The sequence below is a fragment of the Alligator mississippiensis genome, chromosome 2, assembly GCF_030867095.1.
Source record: "Alligator mississippiensis isolate rAllMis1 chromosome 2, rAllMis1, whole genome shotgun sequence".
Lineage (NCBI taxonomy): Eukaryota > Metazoa > Chordata > Crocodylia > Alligatoridae > Alligator > Alligator mississippiensis.
The window spans coordinates 26,513,254-26,539,731 of record NC_081825.1 but is presented as its reverse complement, the minus strand read 5'-3'; the positions used below and the strand labels follow the sequence as shown (position 1 = coordinate 26,539,731).

General features: G+C 41.8%; 1 protein-coding gene across 5 annotated transcripts in view; it reads right to left on the bottom strand.

The window, feature by feature from the left end:
• The window catches only part of PPP2R2C (protein phosphatase 2 regulatory subunit Bgamma), a 325,034-nt gene that overhangs the window by 166,161 nt on the left and 132,395 nt on the right, over positions 1-26,478 (bottom strand). Inside the window, exon 2 of one of the 5 annotated variants that reach the window (XM_019479487.2) lies at positions 3,383-3,535. The exons of the other annotated variants lie outside the window; for them this stretch is intronic. Within the exon in view, the coding sequence (XP_019335032.1) occupies positions 3,383-3,535 (153 nt within the window). The remainder of the gene's footprint in view (positions 1-3,382; positions 3,536-26,478) is intronic. 5 annotated transcript variants of the gene reach the window in all.

The window sequence follows — 26,478 nt, the reverse complement described above, 5'->3', positions numbered from 1 at the left end:
TGTATCAAATGCTGTTAAGATATCCAACATTGCTGGGTTACCTATTCCCTTAAAGGAACCTGCTTGTCAGCTGTTTGTTTCCATGATCAAATACACTTTTGCATATATTAATGATAGTGGTACTTCATTTGACTTTTGATATCATAGTCCTTGATATCTGTTTTTGTCTTTAGTATACTACATTTCACAAATCAAATAAAAAAAACTGAGTTACTCTACAGCCAGAACTTTAAAAATACATTACTGCAGCAGTTCAGCATCATCTTCTGATTTGCCAGATAATATAAGAAAGAAGCAGAGAAGCAGCACAGTCTGGGAACCTTCTATTAGCAAGCATTACTGTGACAATAATATAGTGCTATATAGTAACTCAAAAAGAAAATAATCCTCCAGATGGCTATACAAGAAAATCTCTTGATCAGTTTTTATGTTGATTTTATTGAAGCCCATGGAAGGATATACAAGAAAGAATGTAATTCATTAGCTCCAAATTGATTATTATTTTTAAATATATATATCATTCATAGGATAAATTCAGTTCAAATATTCCAGAATATACTGGATACATGCAACACTGTACCTATACTCTTACACCAAAATATTTCTGTTCTCATAGTCTTTGTTGGCTTTAAAACCAACAATAGCTGCCGTTTTGATTACAGCTCTAGTGCAGTGTGACTGATTTGTTACTCTGGCCTGAATCACCACAAAAGAAAGCTGATTGGTTAAAAATGCTGAGTACCATAGCAACTGACTTGCTACCTAGCTAATGTACAGTGGGGATTTTTTCCTTGAATTAAAGCCACAAGTGAAAATACTGGGCCAAATCTGGACCTGGTGTAACAGCACAAAAACTAGTGGAGTTACACCAGGGATTGAGAGGGTCTACTCTTCTTCCCATAGTGCTTGATTTTGAGATGCAGAACCAAATCCTCAGATACTTATTAAATTACAGTACGCCACCTGCAAGGAAACATTTATCCACAGCATCGATTTTGCCTTTTTATGTTCACCATGCAGACTTAAAACAAATAAAATCACACATTAAAAGACTCTAATAATGGAACTGATTGAACGATAAGTGAGATGATCCTGGTTTTAGATTGGTAGCCACATGAAAGTTATCATCATATGTTAGAATGGATTACAAGTTTCTCAGGGAACAGTTGAAAATATTCCTGAAAATTAACAAATCTTTTTTCCCCAAACCATCTGATTACTTTTCTCGTAGAAACAGGTCGAGATGGCTGAGACACCACAAGTGGGGACACTCACTCACATATCAATAATTAAAGCCAACAACGCCTGCCTGGTACAGGTCCATGATGAACACGGTGAAAAGCACACACCGTCAAAGGACATCAAGTCACTGGGTCTCAGGAAGGTACAATGCCTCCCTGAGCTTTTGGGGAACAATGCTGTTTAATTCCCCTTTGGAGGGTTTAGAACATGCTCCGTTTCTGTGGGCCAATTCTAATATCCAATGCAGAGTTCAAAATGGTTTAATCGCCTCCCTAGTCCTTTGAGGGGTAGTCTGTACCCCAGAGGCATTAGAGGGCATTCCCTGAACCAAGCAGAACACAAGTACTGTAGCAGGGTTAGAAACCCTGCTCCAACTTCTCTCTGAGGGCCAGTGGAAAATCTACTGAATGAGAAAATGGTGTTTCACAGTAAAGATGCTGAGCAGAGTATGTGCAATGCAGCTTTTTGACCTGCATTAAAATTAAAGTACTGTTGTTGCGGTGGTGAATGATGGTCCAGGGAACATGTGGGAAGCAATATTTGTTTGGCAATATCTTCTACTCGACCCACCATATAGTTGGGAAAAATGTTAGACAAGCTTTTGGGCACTTTGGAGCCTAAAATTAAGAATTAAAATCCATGAAGAGGCTCCCCCAGGTACTGATCCTTCCATAGGACATAACAAGAGATCCCTAAGGGTAAATTTAAAAGCCCTATTTTAAGCTCACAAGTTTGAAAATATTGGCTGGAACTCCCACACATACATGTGGGTGAGTGAAATATTGAATAAGAGGGTCATTTTGTGAACATTTTGGAACTGGCCTCAAATGGCTGCAAAGCACTTGAAACTCCAATTAGCATCAGTAAACTCTCTTAGGCTTAGACCCATTTTATATTAAAATAAATTACCCCTTAAGAAATATGTTTATACCAAAAGGTCTTGTACTGAATATCAGTGAAACACATCGCTCATTTTGATTCCACTTTAATCACACAGTTAGTTTACTTTGGTTTGATCCACAGATGCAGCTCTGAAGTCCAACATGTCTATTTGCCTCAGATCACTAAATCATTATCAGTGCAATCTAGAACTTGTGCTTCTAATCAGAAACACACATAACATACGTCACACCCATTAGTATCAATGTGCAATGCACTCCCCCCTCAGGTGTGTTCACATTTTTTAGTAAGGAATAGCATCATCTTATGAAAACTGATGATTAATTCTATATGGTTAAGCCAAATTTGATTAAGTTGAGATACAAAAAAGAGTTAATAAAACTGTAAAATGTTCTGCAAAAGAATTTAATATTGCCTCTTTAGAACCCCCTGTTTGATCTAAAAGCACTGAACTCCTGTAATCTGGATACAGAAGTACTAATGGGAAAAGTCAAAGAACTCAACTGATTTACCCAAAGCCACATTCAAGAAATGCAAAAAAAGCAAAGACATCTGAGCTCCTTTAGATTTTAAATTATAAGACCATTTAGCTATTCCCCATATCATCTGATAGGTGAAGAATTGCAAGCAAGGATTTTTTTAGTGTATATTAGGAGATGAACAGCAAAGTGGCTTTTAAAAACTCTTTTACTCAATGGTTTGAGCAGACAGGATATGGCACCATCTTTAGGCAAGTACATGTCTTTAACAGTCTCTTGAAATGAAAACTATTTTGAAACAGTCCTGTTGGAACAAGTCTCTTCCTATTCCTAGAAATCATTACAGGCCTCTATGTTAAGGATTCTGTCAGTTTGCTGGAAATATGACAAAACACAAAGCTCTGTATGAGTAGGACCAGATCCCACACTCTCCAGAATAATGCTATCAAATGTGTGTCTAGATCACAATAAAGTAACATATTATTTGTATTACTGCACTGCATAAAGGTTCCCATCATTGACTAGCACTTAACAAATCTTTCCTGAAGAACTCAAAATCTAATTTAAGACAGAACCCAGTGATGTAGCAAAAATTACCTTTATTTATTGCATGTATTAAAAGGTGACACAGTACAATCAACAACTGAGGACAAATTTAAAAGCTTTTGGTGGTACCTGGAATCCAGCTGCCCGTACAGACTCCTGTAACCAGCCAATTGGGATAAAAGTAAATAAATAGTAAAATTGACAGGAACCCTTACCTCCAACCCCATCTTCAGAATCAATCTCATAGATGCTCTCTCCTTCCATGTTCTCTGCAGGGCCAGGCACAGTGCAAGGTTTCCCAGGGGTAACCTGTCCAGGTTCCAGAAGGAAGCTGAATCCACACACTTGGCATCCAGCACAAGCAGTATCTTTCAAACAAACAAACAAACACAACAAACAAACAAAAGCTGTTGAATTCCTTCTGTTCAACACCTGAGATTTATTTTTCCTCTCTTTTCCCCCCAACAACTACTGTATATAATCCTGAAAGTCTTATAGTTCCATATCTGATGGCAGAGATCCTTGTCTTGGGCTACAGAATATCTAGGGACAGCTCTGAGAAAGCAAGATCTAGGCAGAGCATGGTAGCACTCCACTCCATCTACAGATATGGTCTACAGACCATAGAGATCTACGGTGCATAGAAAAGGATAAAGAACACGTTCCCCTCTCCCCAGTATCTAGAGATAAAGGGAAAAAGACAGGAAGGACACAGAACTCTCACCTCCTTTTCCCAAATTGTCCTTGGGTACCTATCTTTTACCACTGGCCTCTTCCAAGCTCTGTTTGCTTCTTATAGACAATGCTATTTCCACCTCCTCCTTTCCACCTCCTCCTTTTCAAAACAGTACAAAAATCTTGAATGAAGAGGAAAAATATACTGAGTCAGGGCATACCCATGTCTTACTGCCTCTGGACACAGTGGAGTATCAAGAGCCATTTTTGAACAAGAGGCAGAGAACAGTCCCAACCATCACATGTTACTCCTAAATGCTCATGACTGATCCTTAAGAGAGGTGGAAACAGCATGACTCTGCTTCTCAGGGTCTGAGTCTTTCAATCTCATGAGACAGAAGAAAGGAAATTGGAAACCAAAATACAGTTTTTATAATACATTGACATAAATGCCTCTTAGATGAATGAATAAGAACAGGGCAAAAACACAATGCAAGATGCAAGCACAATGGCTTGGATTAAATGCAGCATGACCCAGTGTTCAAAATGGAGGCTAGGTACTTTAAGTCAAATTGAAGCTGCTTATGGAGAAGTATACTGGCAATCATGTGCCCACTTCAATGAGTAACAACTAATATCTCTTCATAAATTTGGGAACTCAGGGGAAAGTCCTTCTCTCTTGATTTTCTAGATCATCAGAGTTTAGCCAAATTGCTCCATACCATAGTGCTCTGGAGGGGGCTGAGGAAGGGAGAGTAATTTTCACAGTGACAAAGTGAGGTGGCCCATACGCTTTGGTTTTTTTTCAATTTTAATTTAATGTTAAACAACGGAGTACAGTAAAATAAAAAATCTGTATTTATACATGTATCCAAAAAAGTTCAAGGCTATGCCATTTTGTGGGTAAAAAGAAGCTCATACCTAGAAGGTACCAGATGATCTCAACATCTGCAGTGGCTTCAGACTTCCTATTCAGCTTCTGCTTCACCCGTGGTTCAGCCAGCTCTTCCAACGTGGGCATATGCCATGTTATATACCAGGCATTGCAGTGCAGAAGACTCAGTTGACTCTCCTGGAGCAAAAAGTTGCTGTACACCTGTCTTGTGATGCTGAGGCCTCCTGGCCTCATTGTAACAGTTCAAAAGATTATTTCATATCAGTGCTTACTTCTAACACAATGAACATATCCACTATTTGATGAGGTCTATAAAAAGTTCCATATGGTAACACTGACTTTTCAGCGCTGATTTTCAGTATCCATTGCAAACATTTTTAAAATGATAAGATGTATTTAAAATTAAATAAACGTTATTTAATTTTTTTTTAAATCTATTTAAATATACTTACCAAACAAACAACTAGAATGCAGTGGCCATTTGACCAAGATCTGGCCTGTAGGTGATTGTAAGAATATTAATGACTACCCTAGTTCTATATGATGAATACATTAGTCCATTTACAAGGTGATACTGACATGGTATTTGTATAAAATGGTTGATAGCAAGCTGGGAAAGCACAGTATCTAGAAACCAAATTGTATACCTTAATCCATAAAGGAGAAAAATTCCCTGTGCCAAATATGGGCACTATACAGAAAATGAAAATAGAGTGATTTTAGCATAATTTGTTCTCTGGGGCTAGGCACAGAAGTTGACATAAACCAGTCTAAGTGATCAGAAACCAGTTTAAACCTGTAATAGAACAAAAGCTCAGCACACATACACCACTTTCAAAATCACTGAAACTGGTTTAAGATAAACCTGGATGAATGTCATAAGAGACTAAACTGATTTAGGTCAAACTGGGTAATGGACCTTCTGTCCCAGATCCCCTCCTGATTCAAGTTAACTCACAGTCATGCCAGGATGCTTTGTAGCCCTGGGCTGTGCTGTCTGCTCCAGCAAAGCAGGGCTGGCCCCACTCTCCCGCTTTCTCAGAGCTGAGGCAGTAAAGCCTCTGCGTCATAGCCTCTGCCTGCGCCTGTCAGCCTGGTGGGATGAGGGGCAGGGGAATGGACCCCAGGCTCCTCTAACGTGGGTCTGCACAGCACAAGGGGAGGGAAAGCACCCTCTGTGGGGCTTATCGTCCCCCACAGACCCTTAACCAGGCTGGAATCACCTTAGCCCCAACCCTCGCCAGCTGCCCTTGGGTCTGAGGGGCTGTGGGGCCAAGGAACACAACTCCCCCAGCCCAGCACCAGGCCCCCAACCAAGGTCTGCAAGGCATGGGGATGGGAAAGCTCCCTCCCCTGGACTTTTTGCCTTGCCCACAGATGTCACAGAGCAGAGGCAGTAAAGCGTCCAGCTCTCTAGCCTCTGCCTGTGTTTGTCAGCCCAGTGTGGGGCCAAAACCTGCCGGACCAGACTGGGAGCTGGGAGGGGAGAATCCCCTGTGCACCAGGGGCAGGGCTCAGGGAACGTGCCAGAGGTGGGGAACCCCCACTGAGGCTGGATGGATCCAACCAGCCCCAGGCTGGAGGGACTGTTTCTCCCTAGTCGTGGATAGCAAGGGGTTGAGGGGCATAAGCTGAGCAGCCAATCAAGGAGGAGCCCTGGGCTGAATCTGGATGTCTTTGGCTTTGGCCAGCAGGCTGGGAGGCATGCTCTAGTGCCCCTAGCTCCTGGTATGGGCCGCTGCAGGGGTCTGGCTGCCTTTCCAGTTTCAAAAGTGAGCATCAGTGCATTTTATTATCAGTTCAATCTACACAGTTTAGAGAAACCTGCAAAGACTGAAGCGAGTCATCCTGGGGCTTTTTGACTGTCTCTCCTTAGCCCTAGAGACTAGAACACGAGACCCAAGATATCCACTTTATCACAACATCAAGGATATAACTATACTTTTCTGCAATACCGAGTATTTATTTCTTCTCCCCTAACTCAAAGAATGTAAGATATGTAATGCTGCATAGGAAGCCAATTTCTTTTACCCATATTACACAGTTAGTAGAACCGGTTTAATTCAATCCATGCTATTGTGATACCTGTCAAAGGAAGGTGATCTATCAGCAATATTCAATAGCTGTGTGCATAAACAGAGGTTTGTGCATCTTGGCTGCTTGCTGATGTTAAAAAAAAAACAAAACAAACAAAATGCACTTTAGTGGAAAAAGCAGCATGTTACTTCGACCTGGCCCTGCAGCATCTGTGTAGATTGGGCACTTCAGGGGTGCTTTTTGGCACTTTTAGCTAAAGCTGATTCAATTAGCTATTAGATAAAATAACGAAAAAAGCCCCACTAAAGCGCCTGACCTATACAGATGTCGGGCGAGCTGGGGCCAACTAAAGTACTGCCTCTTCTGGGCAGGTGTAGGGCTTAGCACAAGAGCACACTGAGTTTAAAGTAAAGCACCACTTTTTTTGTTAATGTCTGCAAGCAGCCCTTATGTATTTGTTTTATATCTGTACATGCATAAATGTGGTCCCTTTCGAAACCTCCTTAATGTATCTCATTATGGTACAATAATCGAATACATGAAGTTTATATGAATTCATGGCAACATATGATTGTTCATAGTAGTAAAGTCCTGGGAGGGTAAAGTATAAATTTTATGAGAATTAATTATTAAAATTAAATTAAATGTCTGGTATCCTCATATCTATGAACTACTGATGGTTTATTACAGAAAAAAAATTAAAAATTCATCTTCCTCTATTTACAAAAGTATTGCTATACCTATTATGGAAAATGAATGAGGCAAAGAAAAGAGGGAAGCAGTGAAACTTGTTTTTTAATGATTTATTATTTTACATTTGTTCTTTCTGTAACACACTAATGGTTTTTTTTATTATTTCACCCTTACTGAATCTCCCCACTTGGCATCTACACAATTGTTGCTATTAATAGCATTTCACTCACAGTTGAACCACTTTTTATTTAGGAGAAAAAACTCATTGTTCAGTTCCCTGGCTATGAGAATCTTTTAATTACAAACTGAATGCAAAATACTGCAGTATTACTGAAGCCTACAGCTGTTTGAATGCAATCAGAGCAGTGGGGGTAAAAACACAGAGATGGAATTTTTAGTGAAGAATTGTTTCACACTTGGCTGTGTTGGCTATTAGCTTTTGCTTTCTACGCTAGAGATGAATTCAGAATGCTGTAAGTTACCTTTATTGCCAAGAAGAAAAACAGAGGAGCAGCGAAGTATGAGTCACAAGTGGAGTTGGTATAGAACTGAAGTAATCCACAGATGAGTTGGATATTTTCCAAATTTTAGAGGGTTGAATAACTACAGTACAAATTACTTCCTTTAGCCACATTTTCTGATTTTTAAACATTTGATGCATTCCTTTTGAAATCTACTGTGAACCTTATACTAATTCCATACCCCAGGTGCATTTCTACATCAAGTCAAGAAGAAAGAGCAATGGTTTGTATCCTTTGGCCTGGACACTCTTGTGACCTTTGAGGGTGACTGTATCTGATTTGGGGATGAGGCTGCAACCCCTTTGACTTTGCAGAATAGGCATAGTGAGCTCTCTAAGCTCATCAGCTTGTCAGCACAGCTCTGAAACCCAGGAGTGAACCCCTCTGCCACTCACCCTGTTTTTCCCCTGCTGCCAAATTTGGCAGTGGGCAAAAGGCTGGGGAGCAGAGCAGTGGCAGCATTCACCCCCTGGGTTCCAGAGGTGCACCAAAGCAGTGACTCTGGCAGGAGCCACATTGACAAGCCAGTTTGCTCAAAGAGCTCAGTGTGCATGTGCAGCACAGACATAGGGAGATGGAACATCACACCTCTACCCCCACCCTGTACTGCCCCTGGATCCTATATCAAAACCTAGGTCAGCCTTTATAGGCATCCAATGCCATGCAGGCCTGGAAAAATAGAGATCAAGCTGAGAACTAATAATCAGTCATACCTTTCTGATTCTCTTCCTCAGATCAGGATAAAAGAATCTTGTTGCCACTGTAACGTGTGCCAACTACCTACCTTAGCAAGAATGTATATCATCTACATGGAATCCAGAACAAAACATGCTCCATGCACTGTCCACTGTCCTCACCATCGCCAAACACAAACCCTCGAGAAAGAGGCTATAGGGAGGGAGAAGCAGAACCTGCTATGCTAGTTGGACACTTGCTACAGAATCCTACAAAATTAAGGAATCCCTGCACTGGAGATGTGCAAGTGACTGCCTCCTACATCTGTGTTGCCTGAGTCCCTGCTTGAAAGTATTCACTGTCCCTCCTTGACCTTTTAAAAATAATACATTTGGCCCTCAAGCTGGAAAGGCTATACTGGGGAACTCAAACATGAATGCTTGCTATCCTATTAGTTGAAGAAATGCACGGTAGAGATATGTTTTATAAAAAGATCTAATCTTTCGAAACAGCAACAACAGTTTGTGTCACTAGGGATTGTGCAAAAATCAAGGCCTAGTGATAACATTTAGCATTTAGTAGCATTTTCAGTCTCCAGAGAATTTTGCAAACATTACCTAATTAATCCTCCTCTGCTACTTTGAAAGTTCCCATTGGCCTCAAACCCCAAGTTGATATTCAGGGCATAAATGAAATATAAAGAAAAGCCTCAATATAGGTATTTAACCCTGGTAAATTAATACACACACCGCTGCTGCATCCACAAGTATGACAACATGTAGCTTAAACATAGTTATACTATTTGTATATAACAAACTAGAATATATAAAGAATTTAGCATATACCAATACCAACGTACATATGTGTGCATGTGCACACACATACATATATACATATACACACATACATATACATATAGATATATACACACACATATATACATACACACATATGCGTGTGTGTGTGTATGACTCAGTCCTTTGGTGCCTATGAAAGCAGAACTTCCACTGAAACATGCTGCCAACTCTTTCCCATGGTCTCCGCAGGGCCTCCACTTGCAACCCACATGAAAAAATCAAACACATCTTACCTACTCCTCATTCTTTAGTCTATTTAGAACATATTGTATTGGGTGAAGGATACCTAGCTGGGAAGCAAAATGAGTCTTACTCTTCCTTCTCCTTTTGTGATTCAAGCATTCTGTTTGGTTTTGCAGTGGTAGAAGTACCCGGGGTCTTATTTTTTTCAATCTTTTATGTTTGATAGAAAATGGTCCCTTATGGACAGCTAACAGAACAGGTGAATGGGGTGCTAATACAATCAATGTACCAGATTCGATTAAGATAACTGCTATCGTGCAAACCTTTTGTGTATAAGCTATGTTCATAAACTAACCAACAACACCTTACCAAGAAATACCAAGTGTTCTGGTTCCTTAATTCCTTCTAACCTGAGAAAAATGTATGCAAACTTCATTTGGAATAACTACTTCAGATGACTTCTGTATAAGCATTTAGTTGACTGATTCCAGGTCAGCTGTCAATAAGGAATATACCATTTAATGGAGTCTCATTTAGATCTGGTAGGTATCATCCTTGAAAAGATTTCACTTACACTGCCAATCTTGCTATTTATATCACCTATTCATTACTCCATTTGTTGAGGGAATTTGTTCAAAGGTGGTGAATTAATCTGAGAACCCTGATATGCACTTTCAACATACCCTTCCACCAAAGGCCTTCATGTACTGAATAAGGCTGAAAATCTTTGATTCAGTTGTGCAACCTGTCCCAACCATGCTTTAGTTAATCCTTGTAAGCTCATAAAACATGCCTCGTGACCATGGACGTTTGAAAATAATTTCCTCGGGACTGTTCCATCTTTGACAGAGCTACAACAGGGGGTCACACTTATTTGACTACCATGCAATAGTTTTGAAGACATCCCCTCTAGTAGATACCAATGAAGATAACAAAGAAATCTGTCTACCTCTCTCTCTATATAGACAGTCCCAATCATAATGAACTAGTCTCTTAATAATGACAATAAGCTCAGCATGCTACAACACACACAACTGCTTCAAGAGCTCGTAAACTAACAGGACGCAGTAGCATAACAAGGTGTGGGCAAGTAGGGCACCAGCCCCAGGCGTCAACTTGGAGAAGGCCCAAGATTGGCAGCCACCAGCAATGACCCAGCTGCTCCCAGTGCCTCAGCAGCCTCTACTGCCCTCTGGGAAAAAAAGCTGTTTGTTACACCTCGGAGAGGAAGATAGAGAGTCAAATATAAATTCAAACAGCTGGCTGGTGGCTCCCATTCACATCAGTGCATCAACTCCTGCAAGGGGAACATCTATCCAAATAGGGGAGAAATCAGCTCAGATACGGTTTCAATGTTCTCAAGAGAGTTCACATTTTCATACAGTTGACCTACCCCCAAACCATTCTGCCTGTGTAGCAAACTATTCCCCAACTCAGTCATCCAGCACCAGATATAAATCTTCTTTCTTCTTGGCTTTTTTACAATAGGTTTTGAGGGCTGTACAAGAAAAAACATTAATACACAAAATGATTAAGTTTCCCAGTGCTTGGCATTCAATCCCACTGTACTGTAACAACAGCATACAGTTCAAAATCTACAGTACCTTCTCATTTTAAAATCCAGGGCTACTCAGTAAGTGGAAAGATTTGCTGATTTTTTTTAGTAATTACCCTTGAGGAGGTGAATCAACCTGAGTTTCCACATTTAGGTATGGTAAGATACTGTGATGTCCACTTTCTTAAACCTATACCACACCAGCAGGAAACCAGACAGACAGCACCAGCATTAAATAATTTTATGGCTACAACTTAGCTGCCCATTTCCCATTATTACATACACCTCTGCTTCTGTGGCAAAATACTTTTTAAAGGTGTGATGAAACTGTTGGCTAGGAGTTAGGAATTCAATAATTCTAATCTAAAGTGACATGACTCTAGTGCCTTGGATAAACAGCTTAATCTCTTTGATCAGGTTCTCTCTATATAAATTCTCAATATATAGAAGTTCAGGATGATAATATTAACAGTCACAGTTATGGTAGGAGGATACATTTAATATCTTTAAATCCACTGGAAGATATGAATTGTTAATTATGACTATGAATTATGTATTACCTATTAAGATTTGTGCTATTTACTAGGACTGTATGAGAAACATTTATTCAAAACAGTCATAAATGAAAACTTAAATTACTCTGACTATATTTTCTGCAGCATTATATGAGAGTACAACTTTATGGTGTACAGAACACCCACAGAAAGAAAAAAGTCACACATCCATAAATAAAAATATGCATATTAATACACTTCATTAATACACAGAATACCAAAGTATATTTAAACTGTTGTTATCAGTTAAAAATATAGCTCTTGAAGAAATTATTTGACCTAAAAGGTCTCTATTTCTTTAGCATAAGTATCAAGTTTGCAATCTAATCATTTCTTAGGTTTGATCATATCCTTTTGTTCCAAGGTACAGGAAGATAATATATAGCATATCATCTGAAAGGAAAATACCTGTATTCCATTTTGAAATCAACATCCCTGTTGCACACCCTTCAAGCAGAGATTAGCAATAGATTGTATGGCAAAAACAATAAAATATATAAAATTGTTCAAAACAGTATTTGCCAGAACCCATGAATGAAACCTGATGGCCAAATATAGGATATGTTCAGAGATAAATAAGAACATAAATAAAATAAAATAAATCTCAGATAAGTAATATCTTTAGAAGCCTGCAGCGTATAAAGAATGCGTTTTTCATAGGCTGTCTTAGCTAAAGGCCTAAATTAAATATATAATATATACACCAAATATTTTCTCATTTTCTTTAACATTAATACTCCGATAATGATGGAGAGCTGTATTTATGGCCAGCTGCAGCTTTTATAACCAACCAAGTGAAATTTAGTTTGTATGCTAGAACAACTGTGGAAATCAATTCTTAATCTATGACCTTGCTTACCACAGCTTGAAGCCTTGCAATAAATAAATGCCTTGAGCCACAAATAAGAAACATTTGGCGAATCAAAGAGACAAATAACACAAATCCATATGTGTATATATAGCATTAGAAAGGTCATGTAAAAATGCAATATTGGCTCTTTTCTTGCTCTAACATAATAATGTTTGAAAGGCAGAACACTGTAATTGGCTGCATTAATACTCAGGTGGTAAACAGTCATGAGCACCTAGTTTCTTTTCAAATGACAATGTTTCATCCCTTAAGCACAATTCATTGTAGCCTTGATAATATTTTAATGCAGGGAAGTGTTTTGAAATACAGAAACTCTGAAAGAAATCTGGTTTTCTTTTGTCCTAACAGATATAGAAGTCTCTCTCTAATATACATTAAAGTTTCATCATGAAATTGCTACGTGCTTCATATATGGCAAAATGGAAATAAAAATTCAGATTTGAGTGTTGATGCACTTTTAGTTGCAATCGCACACACACATACACACACAAACACATATATATTCTTCCTTGTGTAAACTGCACTCACATTTTTTTCCTTGTGTTATTTATTTCTCTACTTGCACTACTAAAATTTAAAAAAATATGAAGTTAAAACCATATGTAACTAGTCCCTGACTACAGCAGTACTATTCATGGGAGTAAAGGCAAAAAAATAGAGGAGTTACCTTTATGGTTTGATTATTGAACTGTAACCTTGTAACTGGTTTAAGCAAATATAAACCTTTAGGCTAGGGACAGACATTCAAAAAGCCTGAGCCTGAACTGATTCAGTCTTTGCATGTTAGTCTAACCTGACTAGGCTCAACTGCTTTGAAACTGGACAGACACTCTCCCTGGACTGAGGAAATTCAGGCACATGCCTGCAGTGGCTCAGGCTAGAAGCCAGGGGGCGTCAATGCAGCCCTCCCTTCCCTTCTGCAGGGAACTGAGCTGAGGGGGTGTGGCCAGGCCCCAGCAGGACTCTCTCATTAGGGAGGTCTGCCGCAGGCTTTTCCCCGCTGGCTGCTCAAGGGGGGGGAGTGTTGTCAGCCCCCAGCCCTGGGCTAGCACTCTGGGGCACGGGGGGTCTGAAGTGCATATATCTGTTGATGCTTGAGAGCTTTTCAATCAGTGGCAATGCATAGGGGGTGCACAGGGATGCACATGCACCCCCTGAGAGCACTGGTGCACCCCCTGACCAGCCACACTCCTTGACCCCTGGAACTGGCCACAGCGAGATCGGCCAGTGATCAGCCATCTCACAATTAGCTGTGGGGACCCCCCCCCCCCCCTTGGCAGGATTGGCCCTGGGGTGGCACGTGATGTTTTCAATCTCCCTCCCTGTTACATCATACTGTCTGCAGAAAATTGACAGGTGAGCAACCAAGTTTGGGGGGGGGGGGGGGGGGCTGATAAGAGACAATTAGGAAAACAATCAATCACCCGATTAGCAAAACAAAAGCCTCTCTCCGCATTACTTCAAACTTCTTAAACAGCTTACCAGGTGACCTGCTGATTAGCTCCAAAAGCCCCAAGGGGTCACTGTTCTGTCTGCCTATCCCAGTGAAATTGGACAAAGACACACACACACAGACACCTCTCCACATTAGCTAGCATGCCACATGCTGGCTACAGTCCCTGCTGTGGCAGAGAGGACAAAAGGATCTCTGATTAAGCAGCAAGTGTTGAGAGGTGGGGGGAGGGAGGCAAGGGGAAATCAGCAGACCCTGCTGTGCCTGCAAGTCTATGCTGAGCTCCAGCCAGGGAGCAGAGGGGAGGGGCCAGCCCAGAGAGCATGCCGGGATGCTGGGGACTATGATTTACTTAAACCAGCAAGGGGTCTGGGACAGACATTGCATAAACCAGTTTGAGTGAAATCAGTTAAGTCTGATACTACATTCAACCAGGTTTATCTCAAACCGGTTTCAGTCATTTTCAAACTGGTTTATATGCACTGAACATCTGTTAAACCAGCTTCTGATCTGGTGCAGTGCAGGCAGCAAGGTGAAAGCTGGGTGCCTACATGCAGGGCTGACAATCATCTGATTATTGGCTCCAACAGACAGTCCTGGGTCCTGTTTGAGATCCAAGGCTGTACAGAGATTAGGGCCTACAATCAGATGATTGACAAGCAGTTATTTTTCAAAACCATCAAACAGCACTGGCTGGGCTGCCAGCAGAGGGGAGATGAGGATCCTGGTTGGTGGGAGAACATTTGGCTTTCACCACCCATAACCTTAAACCCTGTATCGGGCAACTCTGGCACATTAATCATGGCGTAAGTGTGACATATAAAGGGGACTCTAGTAGTAGAGTACTAAAGAGTAATTAGAAGGAGGTAGTTGGTCATGTTAGTCTGAAGTAAGGCAGAAGGCAGAGTAGAGTTGCACTTAACTAATTCAGAGATGCATTAAACTAATTCAAATTAATTCAAACTAATGCTAATTCAAAGATGCATTCAAAAGACAATATATGCTTCTATCACTATGATTTATATATCAAAATACTTTAATTTTTTGAGATAGAATTAGTTCAGAATACCAACTTTACCCATTTCTTTTCATGAATGGTGTCACTAGGTCATTAGCATTGACGACATGTAGGGGGTGCACGTGGGTGTACATGCATCCCCCGAGTGTGGCGGTGCACCCCCTGTGAAAAGGCTCCATCGACACTGCCAGTGGCACCTGCAGGCTGTCGCCACTCACCACTGCCTCCACCTCGCCGCCAACACTACCAGCAGTGTCAGCGGGTGGTCCACGATCACTGATGGCTGCTGCTAACACTGCTGGTCTGTCTGCGGGTGGTCGCCGACCACTGGTTGGCGCTTACCACCTCCTCCCTCTGCCACCAACAGCACAGTGGCTGCCTGCAGGAGCTCCCCGCTTGCCACCACCACACTCCTGCTGCCGACAGTGCTACCGCCACCTATGGGAGCTCACTGTGCTGCCCCAGCTTCCTGGGGTATGCGGTGTTCATGGTCATTAGCTTCCATATTTACTACTAGTGAGATGCAGCTGCACAAAAGGTGAAATGTGGTTTTAGGATACATCAAGAGAAACATTAGGTATAAGATACAGGATGTGTTAGTACCACCCTACTTAGCACTGGTTAGGCCTCATCAGTTTGAGGCTTCACACATTAAAAAGAACATGGAGAAGTTTAAGACTGTCCAGAGGCAGGTGAGAAAAGTGAAAAGGGGCTTGGAAGGCAAGTCGTACAATGAGAGGTTAAAAGAAATAGGCATGTTCAGTTTGCAGAAAATGCACTTAAGAGGGGATATGATAGCAGTTTTCAAATACCTGAACAGCTGCCATAAAGAAAAGGAAGAACCCCTTTTCTCTCTTGCTGCAGAGTAGGACATAGACGGATGCCTTGAAGTTGCATCAAAATAGGTTTAGCTTAGACAAAAACAGTGATGTGGTGGAATAGACTGCTGAGGGAATTTGTGGAAGCTCCATTATTGGAGATGTTCAAGAAGAGGTCTGACAGACTTTGGTCAGGGATGATCTAGATGCAGTTGCGCCTATGTTGTACTATGGGTATTTCCCATGATTCTGAGCTTTGCTGGATGCCACATGGGGCAGGGAGGGATTTTTTTTTCCTTTCTGCTGCTACACTTTCCTCTGAAACATTAGGTGCTGGCTGCAGCCAAAGCTGAGGATTTTGACTGGGATGTACTAATGCTGCTACTGGACCAAAGCCAGAGGTCCCTGGCTAGGAGGTCTTGCCGCTCTGCTCAGCATCAGACTGATCATCATATTTGAGGTCAGGAAGGAATTTTATTCCATGGTCAGATTGGTATGGACTGTAGCAAATTTTGCTTTCCTTTGTAGAAGGGGGCGTGGTCCTCTTCCTGGGATCTCTCAGTGTAGAAAGCTAGGGCTCTCTAGCATGTGTTTTCTCCCCTATTCCTTTCTTCTTAATGGAACTCACTCAAGAGTCATAAAATCCATAGAAAACCATAAAAAATTCATCTAGTCCAACCCCCTGATCAAAGTAGGATTATTTCTATCTAAAGCATCCTAGAAAAATGTATGTCAAACCTCTTCTTTAAAACTCTGCAAACAATCCTCTTGTATAGTTACCAGGCATAATGCCCCAAATAGCAAAAACAACCTAACTGCCTGGCTACAGGCAAAAGGTATTGTCAAGGTCCTGCCACTGCAAGCCCAGGAAGTCCTTCTTATTGAGCTGAGGACTAGTCAGGACCACCTTCCACTTTAGCAATAAGGGAGGGACAGGCAAGTCATGATGCCTAAGTTGAAAGTCTTTACAGTAACTGAAAAATGGCATCTCTCACAATACATGGCTGAGAGATGTCTTTAGGAAACCCTGAAAAATGTTCCTTTGAAAATGCCTTTCTCCCCCATCAGAGTTACAATCACAGCCAACATCACCTCCTTCCAGGCATCAGCCCCCAATAACCTAGCCAACCAAAAAATCCAAATCTTACCCCAAGCAGAGTTTGAGGTCTGGAGGAACAGAATTCCACCTATATTTTCAACAATCCTTTTCATCAGTAGATTGCAAATCACTTAACGAAGGTCTATATTATTACCTGCATTTTATGCATGAGAAAACCTGAAGCTCAAAGAGGTAAACTGACTCATCTAATCACTCTTCCAGGCCAGTGGCACAGTGGCAGAGCTGAGAATAGAATTCAAGTCTTCTGTGCACTCTATTCACTAGGTCATATTTTATTTTTCTCAGGGGTGGCCTAAGATGATAGACAATTGCCCTCCACACCCACCCCCTAGAGTGTGAGGAAAGGGGTGGGTATGTGGGCAAAGGAGGGGTGTGGGCACAGGTGGTGTGGGGGTGGGGGCAAGAAGGGACACAGGCAATGCAGTGGGAGGGTGGGAGGGGCATGTGCCCCCTGAGATTTCTGCATCCACAGTGGGGCACGGGGCTGCAGCTGGGCAAGACCAGCCCTGGGCAGGAGCTGCCACTGCAGCCCAGCGGCCGGGACCTAGTACAGTAGGGAGCACCGCATTACCACGGCCACATTCTCCAACTACCGTAGGCAGTACTCCTGGGGTTTGAAGAGCTCAGTCTTGCACACCCCAGGAATTCCCGTGTAGGATTTTGCCCCCCAAGCCTGGTGATGTCTATTTCTAGCCTGTGAGCACAGAAATAAACTAGTTGGACTAGATGACCTCTTGAGGTCCCTTTCAATCCTAACTTTCTATGATTCTGTGATAAATACACATCCAGGTGCCGTAGTCTCTCAGGCAAAGGAGAGAATTTTTGTGGAAAGGGTAATTTAGCTCAGTGTGGGCCTTGCCTCACATGTTGCTTCAAAAACTGAACACAAAAATAAAAGGATATACTGTTAAGATCTGGCAATGATGGCTGAGAGTGCCATAAGTGCCTAAGGGACAAGCCATCAAACAATTCCTAAGCCATGGGTGCCAAGCAAAATTTGACCCCATCCTCACTAGCATCCCAAACTCAGTGTCCATTGGTTTGCAACATCTCAAAGATATTAAAGTATACATTGATTAGGCCTCTTCCCAAGAGCCCTTTGAGGCAGGTTAAGTACTAGAGTCCTGTTCAAAGATGGGAACTGAAGGCACATTTAGGGAAAGGAACTTGTTCACGGTCGCAGGAGTCAGTTGTAGAGCCATGAACATAACAGGAGGTTCTGAATCCTAGTCCTATACACTACACATTATATGACTCTCTTTACCTGTGTTCCTCCATTATGCTATACCTGATTTTACAAAGTAGCTTTCATGTTACAACTTAACAAAAAAACCTTTCCCTTATAAACAGTCTCTAAAATAAGCCCTTAGATGAGCACATCCATTTCTCCTTTAAATCTGTAAAAACTGTGGTCCTGATTGCAGGTGTGTATTTGCTCATCTATGTTTAAAGAAACCATTTTTTCCAAACAAGGGATGTCATGATTCACAAGATAGTATACAGCTGATTATAACCAATGACCATTACAAAATAATTTGATTCAATATTCATGAAACAAAGCAACGTATTCACTGATGGTTCTATATCAATATACATGACTAATTGCTTTAATCTACAGCCTCAAAAGATAAAGGTTGATTTATTACAAATATATAGGACTATCCTCCTGTAAAAACTACATGCTCTGCTGTTTGAGGCACACATATTGATTTATGGCACTATATGTAAGACTTCCTATTTTTTTTCACATTTAACAATTTGTGTGAACAATGAATTAAAAGTAAATAAGCACAAACTACAGATCAAAATACTGATGGTCTTCTATACACCATCTCTATACAGCTACTTACTGTCTCGTATTTCATGAACAACAAAATGGAAATATTTTGAAAACATGCTATTTGTTTATATATAGAAGCCATTAGAGAAAACACTTCACACACAGTCAATCATAAACTAAAGGGAAAAAAAGAAACAATTGGACAAATGTTTAAAAAGAAAGCAAGATAAAGACAAGAACACTGAAATTTGATCTTTGCTTACTATGTAATATCCAAAATCTGGATCCCAGATTTTAAAAAATACAGCTCCCATCTACTTAGTTGGGTAGAGAGTTCAGATACAACGGTAATAGGTAGAAGAGTGCTGATACATCAGCCCCACATCAGATTGGCATCGATATAAGAAAAATTGACAGCATCAGAAATCGGCTTTTTTTGCCTAATGTTGCTGATAATGTGGCCAATAAATGCCCTGTGCATGTGCACCATCGAAGCATGCGCACGGCCAGGAATGCAGCCTGGAGGCTTGGAAAGCAGCATTGGTTGGTGAGTCTGTTGTGGGGGAAGGGTGGGGAGAGGGAAGGGGCGGGCTGGGGCGGGGGCAGATTGTAGCCCCTGCAGTGAGGTAGGGTGTGGGCCAGCGGCAGGCACTGCTTAGCTGGGGCAGGGCAAGGCTGGGCAGGCAAGGGACAAGACCTGCGAGCAGCTTGTCCAGGGGGCGGGGCACGCGCCCTGGGAGGCATGGGGGGCATGTGCTCCCAGATCTGTACACAGAAGCCGAGGGAGCTGGGCTTATCTAGTCCACAGAAGAGAAGACTAAGGGGGAATATAACAGCACAGGTGCTTACAAAGAAGATGGAGTTAGACCATTTTCAGTGGTGGCAGATGACAGAACAAGGTGCAACGGTCTCAAGTTGCAGCAAGGGAAGTTTTAGTTAGATATTAGGAAGAACTTTCTCAGTAGGAGGGTGGTGAAGCACTGGAACAGGTAACCTAGAGAGGTGGTGAAATCTCCATCTTTGGAGGTTTTTAAGACTAGATAAAGCCTTGTGTGGGGTGATATATTTGGGGACCTGCTTTGAGCGGGGAATTGGACTAGATGTCCTCCTGAGGTCCCTTCTAACCCTAATTTTCTATGATTCTATAATCCTGTTTTTTAAGTCTGGTTGATCTGACCAGCAATCAGCAATAATAGTGACATAAATATGAAAACCTATTATCATCATCACTATTATAAACACTAACAGCAACATCACTAATAATAGTAGTAATAGTAATAACAATGATGATAATATGAGCCCATAGTCACAATGTTCTCACAGTATCAACTCAGGTCTACCTGATCCTATCTGTCCATCAAAACCCATTAAGACAGCTACATAGCTCAGGGGCATTTCACTAGCAAAACTAAAAAGGGATCCGATGCTACACTGTGATCTCAGTCTCCCATGCTGTTATCTTGTGCTCCCCTGGCTTGTTAATACAGCCATGTGTTGTTTTATGTTTTACACCTTAACTGCAAGCTTTTTCAGAATAGGGTTCTTTAATATGTGTTTGTACTGTGCTTGGTGTCCTACACGCTAATACAACACAAATGAATCAAGAATTGTATGTGCATGTCTGACTAATTTATAGCGTATGGAGGCAAACTGGGTAAAATCCTGTCCCAATGAAGTCAAGAATTTTGCTGTTGACTTCAATGGTGTCATGTTTTCATCATCACTCTTCTTTCTTTCTTTGAGGAAAAATTCTCTCTGTCTCAGAAGAATCTTTCCTACTGCTCATTCTGATTCTTAAGAATCATTGTTCCTCTCAAACATGCACCTACTGGATTTAGTTGGGATACATTTTCTACTTGAATTCATGTTTCTCATGATTAGTCATGTCCTTTCCCTGTCTATGCCCCACCTCCAAGAGGGCAGGCAGAAAGAAAGCCTTTGGACTCCTAGCAAACCAGACTAATGCATGTTGGAAGATGCTGATTAACTTCTGAGCATATGCAGCCAGCCAAAGGACAAATCTATGCTATGTTCTTTTACTGCTCACCTATGACTAGACTCACAAGGCCAGATCTACATATTCCTCTCCTCATCCTTGCCCTCTACTCAAAAGGTATTATGCTGGTTAGTACAGGAAAGGACCAAGCTGGACCTAGATAATCTCTTATAATATATAAAGTATACAAAGGTTCTTTCTCTCTCTCTATCTCTCTCTCTCTCTGAGTCCTGTATGAAGTTGTGTGGAACATTTAAAAGGTCATGTCCAATTCAGTCCTCAATCTTTCTGAAAGACAAACAGAATTTAAAATCCTTAAGAACTGTTATAAGCCTACTGGGGGGGAGTTATTTTTGGTTATTTTGGGGAAGTGGTTGGCTTTTTTGCTTTGCTTTTTTAACTCACTATATTAGTTTCATATTTCAGTCTTTTCACTTTTAAATAAATGTTCTCTAGTTACATAAAATGAACCATCTGGAGTCATGCAGTTCCTTAATACAAGATAATACAGGTCAGAGTGCAAGACAAGTGCTCAGCAAAGTACTGGGAATGAAAAAAGAAAAAAGCAAACTTAAATGGAGCCCAACTGCTAGTTAAGGAAGAGGGAGGACTGCCAGTAAAATAACACTCCAATATTTGTGTCAAGAATAAGTCAAGGCTGACTTTAATTGCTAGAAAAACTGTTGTTGGTGAAATATAGCATGGATACATGATTTATTACAGGATTGCCTAAAAAGTGCTTTGTGTTGACAATTCCAGCGAAAAGGTTTGCTCTGAACAGAAATTCTACATGAAAACTTTTTCTAGAGGCACCCTCCTGGAAAGACTTACATTTTGAAACTGGCTCTTCCAGTTGTTTGCTTTCTAATATTTACTTTATATTTAATCAAGTTTGACAGCAGATAATGTTTTACATTTAACAGTGCTCAGACTGAACCAAATGCTCCCATTCGTAACCAGCTCCATTGGGATCACTGTGCACAGAACATGGTTCAATATCTTTTAACATAAGAGGCCAGATTCACCACTGCCCAGTTTCTGCCAAGCAAAACAAAGACAGAGCACTTCCAGAGAGTCCTTTATGGTTCCAATCCCCCGGATTTGCACCTGATGGCAGAAGCCCCTAAAGGACCCTCTGCCAGCCAGGGACAGATGGAGCACAGTGAAGAGTTCACTCTGCTCCTTTTCACTCCTCCCCACATCTGACACACACTGTGTATTGGAGGCTGCCAAGACGGAGGCGTATGGGATGTTTGTTCCAGCTCTGCCTTCTGGGTTATTAAAACAGACTGGATTTTTTTGCCACCCCAGTGGGCAGTTCAAACAAAACAGAGCAGACTAGAGAACCTAGTCCCATGGGGGTTTTTTTGCTATCCATTCAGGATTATATGTTTATTTTTATAGTGGGATGGCCTATGTTGTCAGGTATTGTGTTGATGATCAGAGGGTTAGATAGGGATTGAAAGGATGAATGAAGGATGCTACAATCATAAAGCATTAGCAACCCATCAATGTAGCCACACTATTTCCATTCTTCTATATAATGGCAACAAATGGTCTATTTTTCAATAATGTTGTGGTAACCCTATAATCACCCTAAAGAGTCCAAAGGTGAGGGTGTGCAGCACAACACTTTGAGTTTCAGTAATGGAACAGGTTCTTTATCACAACCAGGTTTGATAGAGAGAGAGAAGCATAGAAAACAGTACTTAAAATGAAACAAATTATTCCCATTATCATATCATAGAAGTAGGGTCGGAAGGGACCTTGTAGATCTTCAAGTCCGACCCCCTGTCTGGGCAGGAGGAAAACTGGGCTCAAATGACCCCAGTCAGGTAGGCATCAAGTCGCTTCTTAAAGACCCCCAGGGTAGGAGCCAGCACCACTTCCCTTGGAAGTTGGTTCCAGACATTAAAGTAAAGGCCCAGTCAGAAGTGAATGTATCCCAGAGATCAATATGTGGCTGCATAGATGGTATCTCCAGCAGGGATTTGGCTTCGTTGACCATGGAGCGGTGTTCCAAGAAGAAAGAATTCTGGGAAGAGATGGGATCCACGTAACAAAGTGAAGGAAGAGCATCTTCACGTGCTAACCTAATGAGGAGGGCTTTCAATTAGGTGCAACTAGGAAGGGAGACAAAAACCCAGGTAAGGAAAAAAGCCAAGTGACTTATATAAAGCTCAAGTAAAAGGAAGCAATATGGGAAACCTTAACAATGTTCTTGAAATAAAATTAGGGCAATTGGCTAGTTATCCAAGATGTTTTATGTACTAATGCGAAAAGGTTGGGGAATAGGCAGGAAAAACTGTATGTCCTAGTGCAATCATGGATGTATGATCCAATTGGGAAAACTAAAATTTGGTGGTCTAGTTTATATAACTAGAGTAAATGCCATTGATGAGTACAACGTGTTCAGGAAGGCCAGACAAGATGAAAAACCGAATTAGCATTGCTCTCGCTCTGTCTCTCTCTCTCTCTTCCCAGGAAGGGTGAAAAAGGACTTAGCATTTCTCTCTCTCGTATAAACACAAACACACACACACACACAAGACATACCCTCATTCTGAGGTGCAGCACAAAGCAGGAGGGAGGACTGTTGAAAGTCTCTGGGCCAAACTAAGAAGAAAGAACATCATGAGAGAACATGTTGACCCAATGTAAAGAAACGGTAGAAAGTGCAAGAGACTGCCTGGCTAAACAGCAAGCTCTCCAGTGAGTTGCTGTTTAGGTCTCCACATTTAAAAAAAAGGAATCCTACAAAATACAGAAACTTGATGATGTCATGGAATGTTGCAAAGATATTCAGAGAGAAAATTAAAGAAAGCCAAGATACAAACTGAAATGCAGCTTGCAAGGGACATAAAAGGCAACAAAAAAGTATTCTACAAGTATGTCAAAAGTAAGAAGAAAACCAAGAAATGTGCAAGATCCCTCACTGAATGCAGAGAACAGTCTAATAATGGATGATGCAGTGAAGTCTAAAATATTTAATGTCTTATTTACTGCAGTCTTCACAAATAAAATCAGCTATTAGATGATGAACACAGTTGGTAGCAAGGATAAGGAAGAGATCAACAGTCAAGAGTAATGGAAAAAATGGTAGGGCTACTCAGAGACGCTGGATGTTTGAGTCAGCACAGCCAAATGAGATCCTTCCTAGGATACTCAAGGGAGTGGCGGAGGCAATTGCAGAGCCACTGGCTATTCATCTTGAATACTCATGGGCTGTGTTCACGTGAACACGGACATTTGTTTCTCTGCATTTCAGTGGCACACCTGTGCCGTTGCTACTTGTCCCTGGGAAGCACCCATGCCACATGTCCTCTGATGCACGGCAGGTTACCCTGGGTGGAGTGGGGGAGGCCATGGTGCTCCTTCTGCTAAGAACATGGTTTCGGCAGTCCAGGCTCTGATTTTGTGTAGTGTGTACTGCCGCCACAGGCACCACCCCACTTTTTTAGGGCACAAATTTTTTTGACCCAGGATCTTCCAGGGTCAAGAAAACCCCCACACTGCAAGGTAGCAGTGTGGGGAATGCCTACATGTACAGTGTGTGGCGTCACATGCTGCGCATCTGCACTTGTCTGGACACGGCTATGGTGGTCAGGTGAAATCCCAGAAAACAACAAATATAGTGACCATCTTTAAGAAAAGAAAGAACAAGAATCTGGAGAATTACAGGCCAGTCAATCTGACCTCAGCATTGGGGAAGATTGTGGAACAGATCCTTTATTCACCAAGGCGCCCCTGGGGGTTACAAGAAACAATGACCACAAGCTAGCAGAGAGCAGATTTAGACTGGACATTAGGAAGAGCTTCTTCACAGTTCGAGTGGCCAAGGTCTGGAACGGGCTCCCAAGGGAGGTGGTGCTCTCCCCTACCCTGGGGGTCTTCAAGAGGAGGTTAGACAGTATCTAGCTGGGGTCATCTAGACCCAGCACTCTTTCCTGCTTATGCAGGGGGTCGGACTTGATGATCTATTGAGGTCCCTTCCGACCCTAACATCTATGAATCTATGAATCAAGGATTCTGCTGTGACGCACCTGGAGGAGAAAAAGGTAATCAGGAATAGTCAACATGGTATTGTAGTACCTGACTAACTTGATTTCCTTCTATGACAAGGTGACTGGCTCTGTGAATAGGGGAAGAGCAGTGGATGTGATATACCTTGACTTTAGCAAGACTCTGACAGTCTCCCATGACATTCTCATTAGTAAGCTAAGGAAATATAAAAAGCCTCCAAGGCCACCTATTGCCATACATCACTGAAGCCTCAGCACTGCAGGCTGGATCCAGCCCATGGTCCATAGATTGTTGATCCCTGGTCTAGATGATAAAACTGCTCTAAGGAGAACATGGTTAGATTATCATGCTCAAAAAGTGATCATCAATGAATGGCTCAATTTCAGACTGAGGTTGGGGTTTCAAGTCACGGTCTAGCAGACTGCCTTGGGCTCAGTGGTGTTTGGTATCTTCATTAATCATTTGGAGGACAGTATTTAGTGCACACTTAGCAAATTTGCAGAGGACACCCAAGCTCAATGGCATTCAGAGACTCTGGAATATCAGGATTCAAAATAACTTTGAAAAACTGGAAAACAGTCCAAAATTAATTGAATGAACCACAGCAAGAACAATTGCAACATCCTGCACTTAGGACAAAATAATCCCATGCACAAATACAGATGGGTTATCGCTGACTAGGCTAAAGTATTGTAGAAAAGGTCCTGAGGATTATAGCAGACTGCAAGCTGAGTATAAGCCAACAGTGTACTGTCATTGTTTTTAAAAAAAAGTATATCTAAAAGTTAAGAGCATACTGGACTTTATTAACAGGTCCATTGATTGCAAGTCAAGGCAAGTGATTTTTCTCTGCTCTATTCAGCACTGATGAGGCTTCACTTATAGTACTGTGTCCAGTTTTGTGCACCACGCTTCAAGACAGCCACAGAAACAATCTAGCAAAAAGCAACAAAAATGATTATAGGTCTAGGAAACATGACTCATGAGAAAAGGTTGGAAGGACTGGGACTATGTACCCCGCTATAATATACTACAATAGCCTGCATGTCTCGAATAGTTTGAATGATCTTTTTTTCCCTGTCTCACCTAAACACAGTCTGATTGACATTCTAATCTGAACTGTGAAGCGGGAATCAAATGAGGAAAACATCCCTGTTAGCTGGCATTATTTATAAAGCTTTTCATTATGAATGAGAATTGAATGGCCTAGATCAGGGATTGTCAACCGGGGGTATGTGTACTCCTGGGGGTACTTGGACCAGTCCGAGAGGGTATGTGCTGCCACCTCCCAGGAGCGGGGCTGGGTGAGAGTGGTGCCCCTCCGCAGGGTGGGGGAGCTCGCATGCGGCAGCCGCCACTGCAACACGTCAGCCCAGTGAGCTTCCCCACCCCGCAAAGGGGCACCACTGCTCTCACCCCAGCCCGGTGAACTTCCCCATCCTAACCCTGCTCCTGGGAGGCGGCGGCACTCTGTTCCCGCCTGCCGACATGCTGTCCTTGCCTCCCTGCTCCATGTCGGGCACGCACCACCCCCGCTCAGCATTCAGCCCCACGCTAACGCCCCCCACCCCAACATTTGGCCGTGTG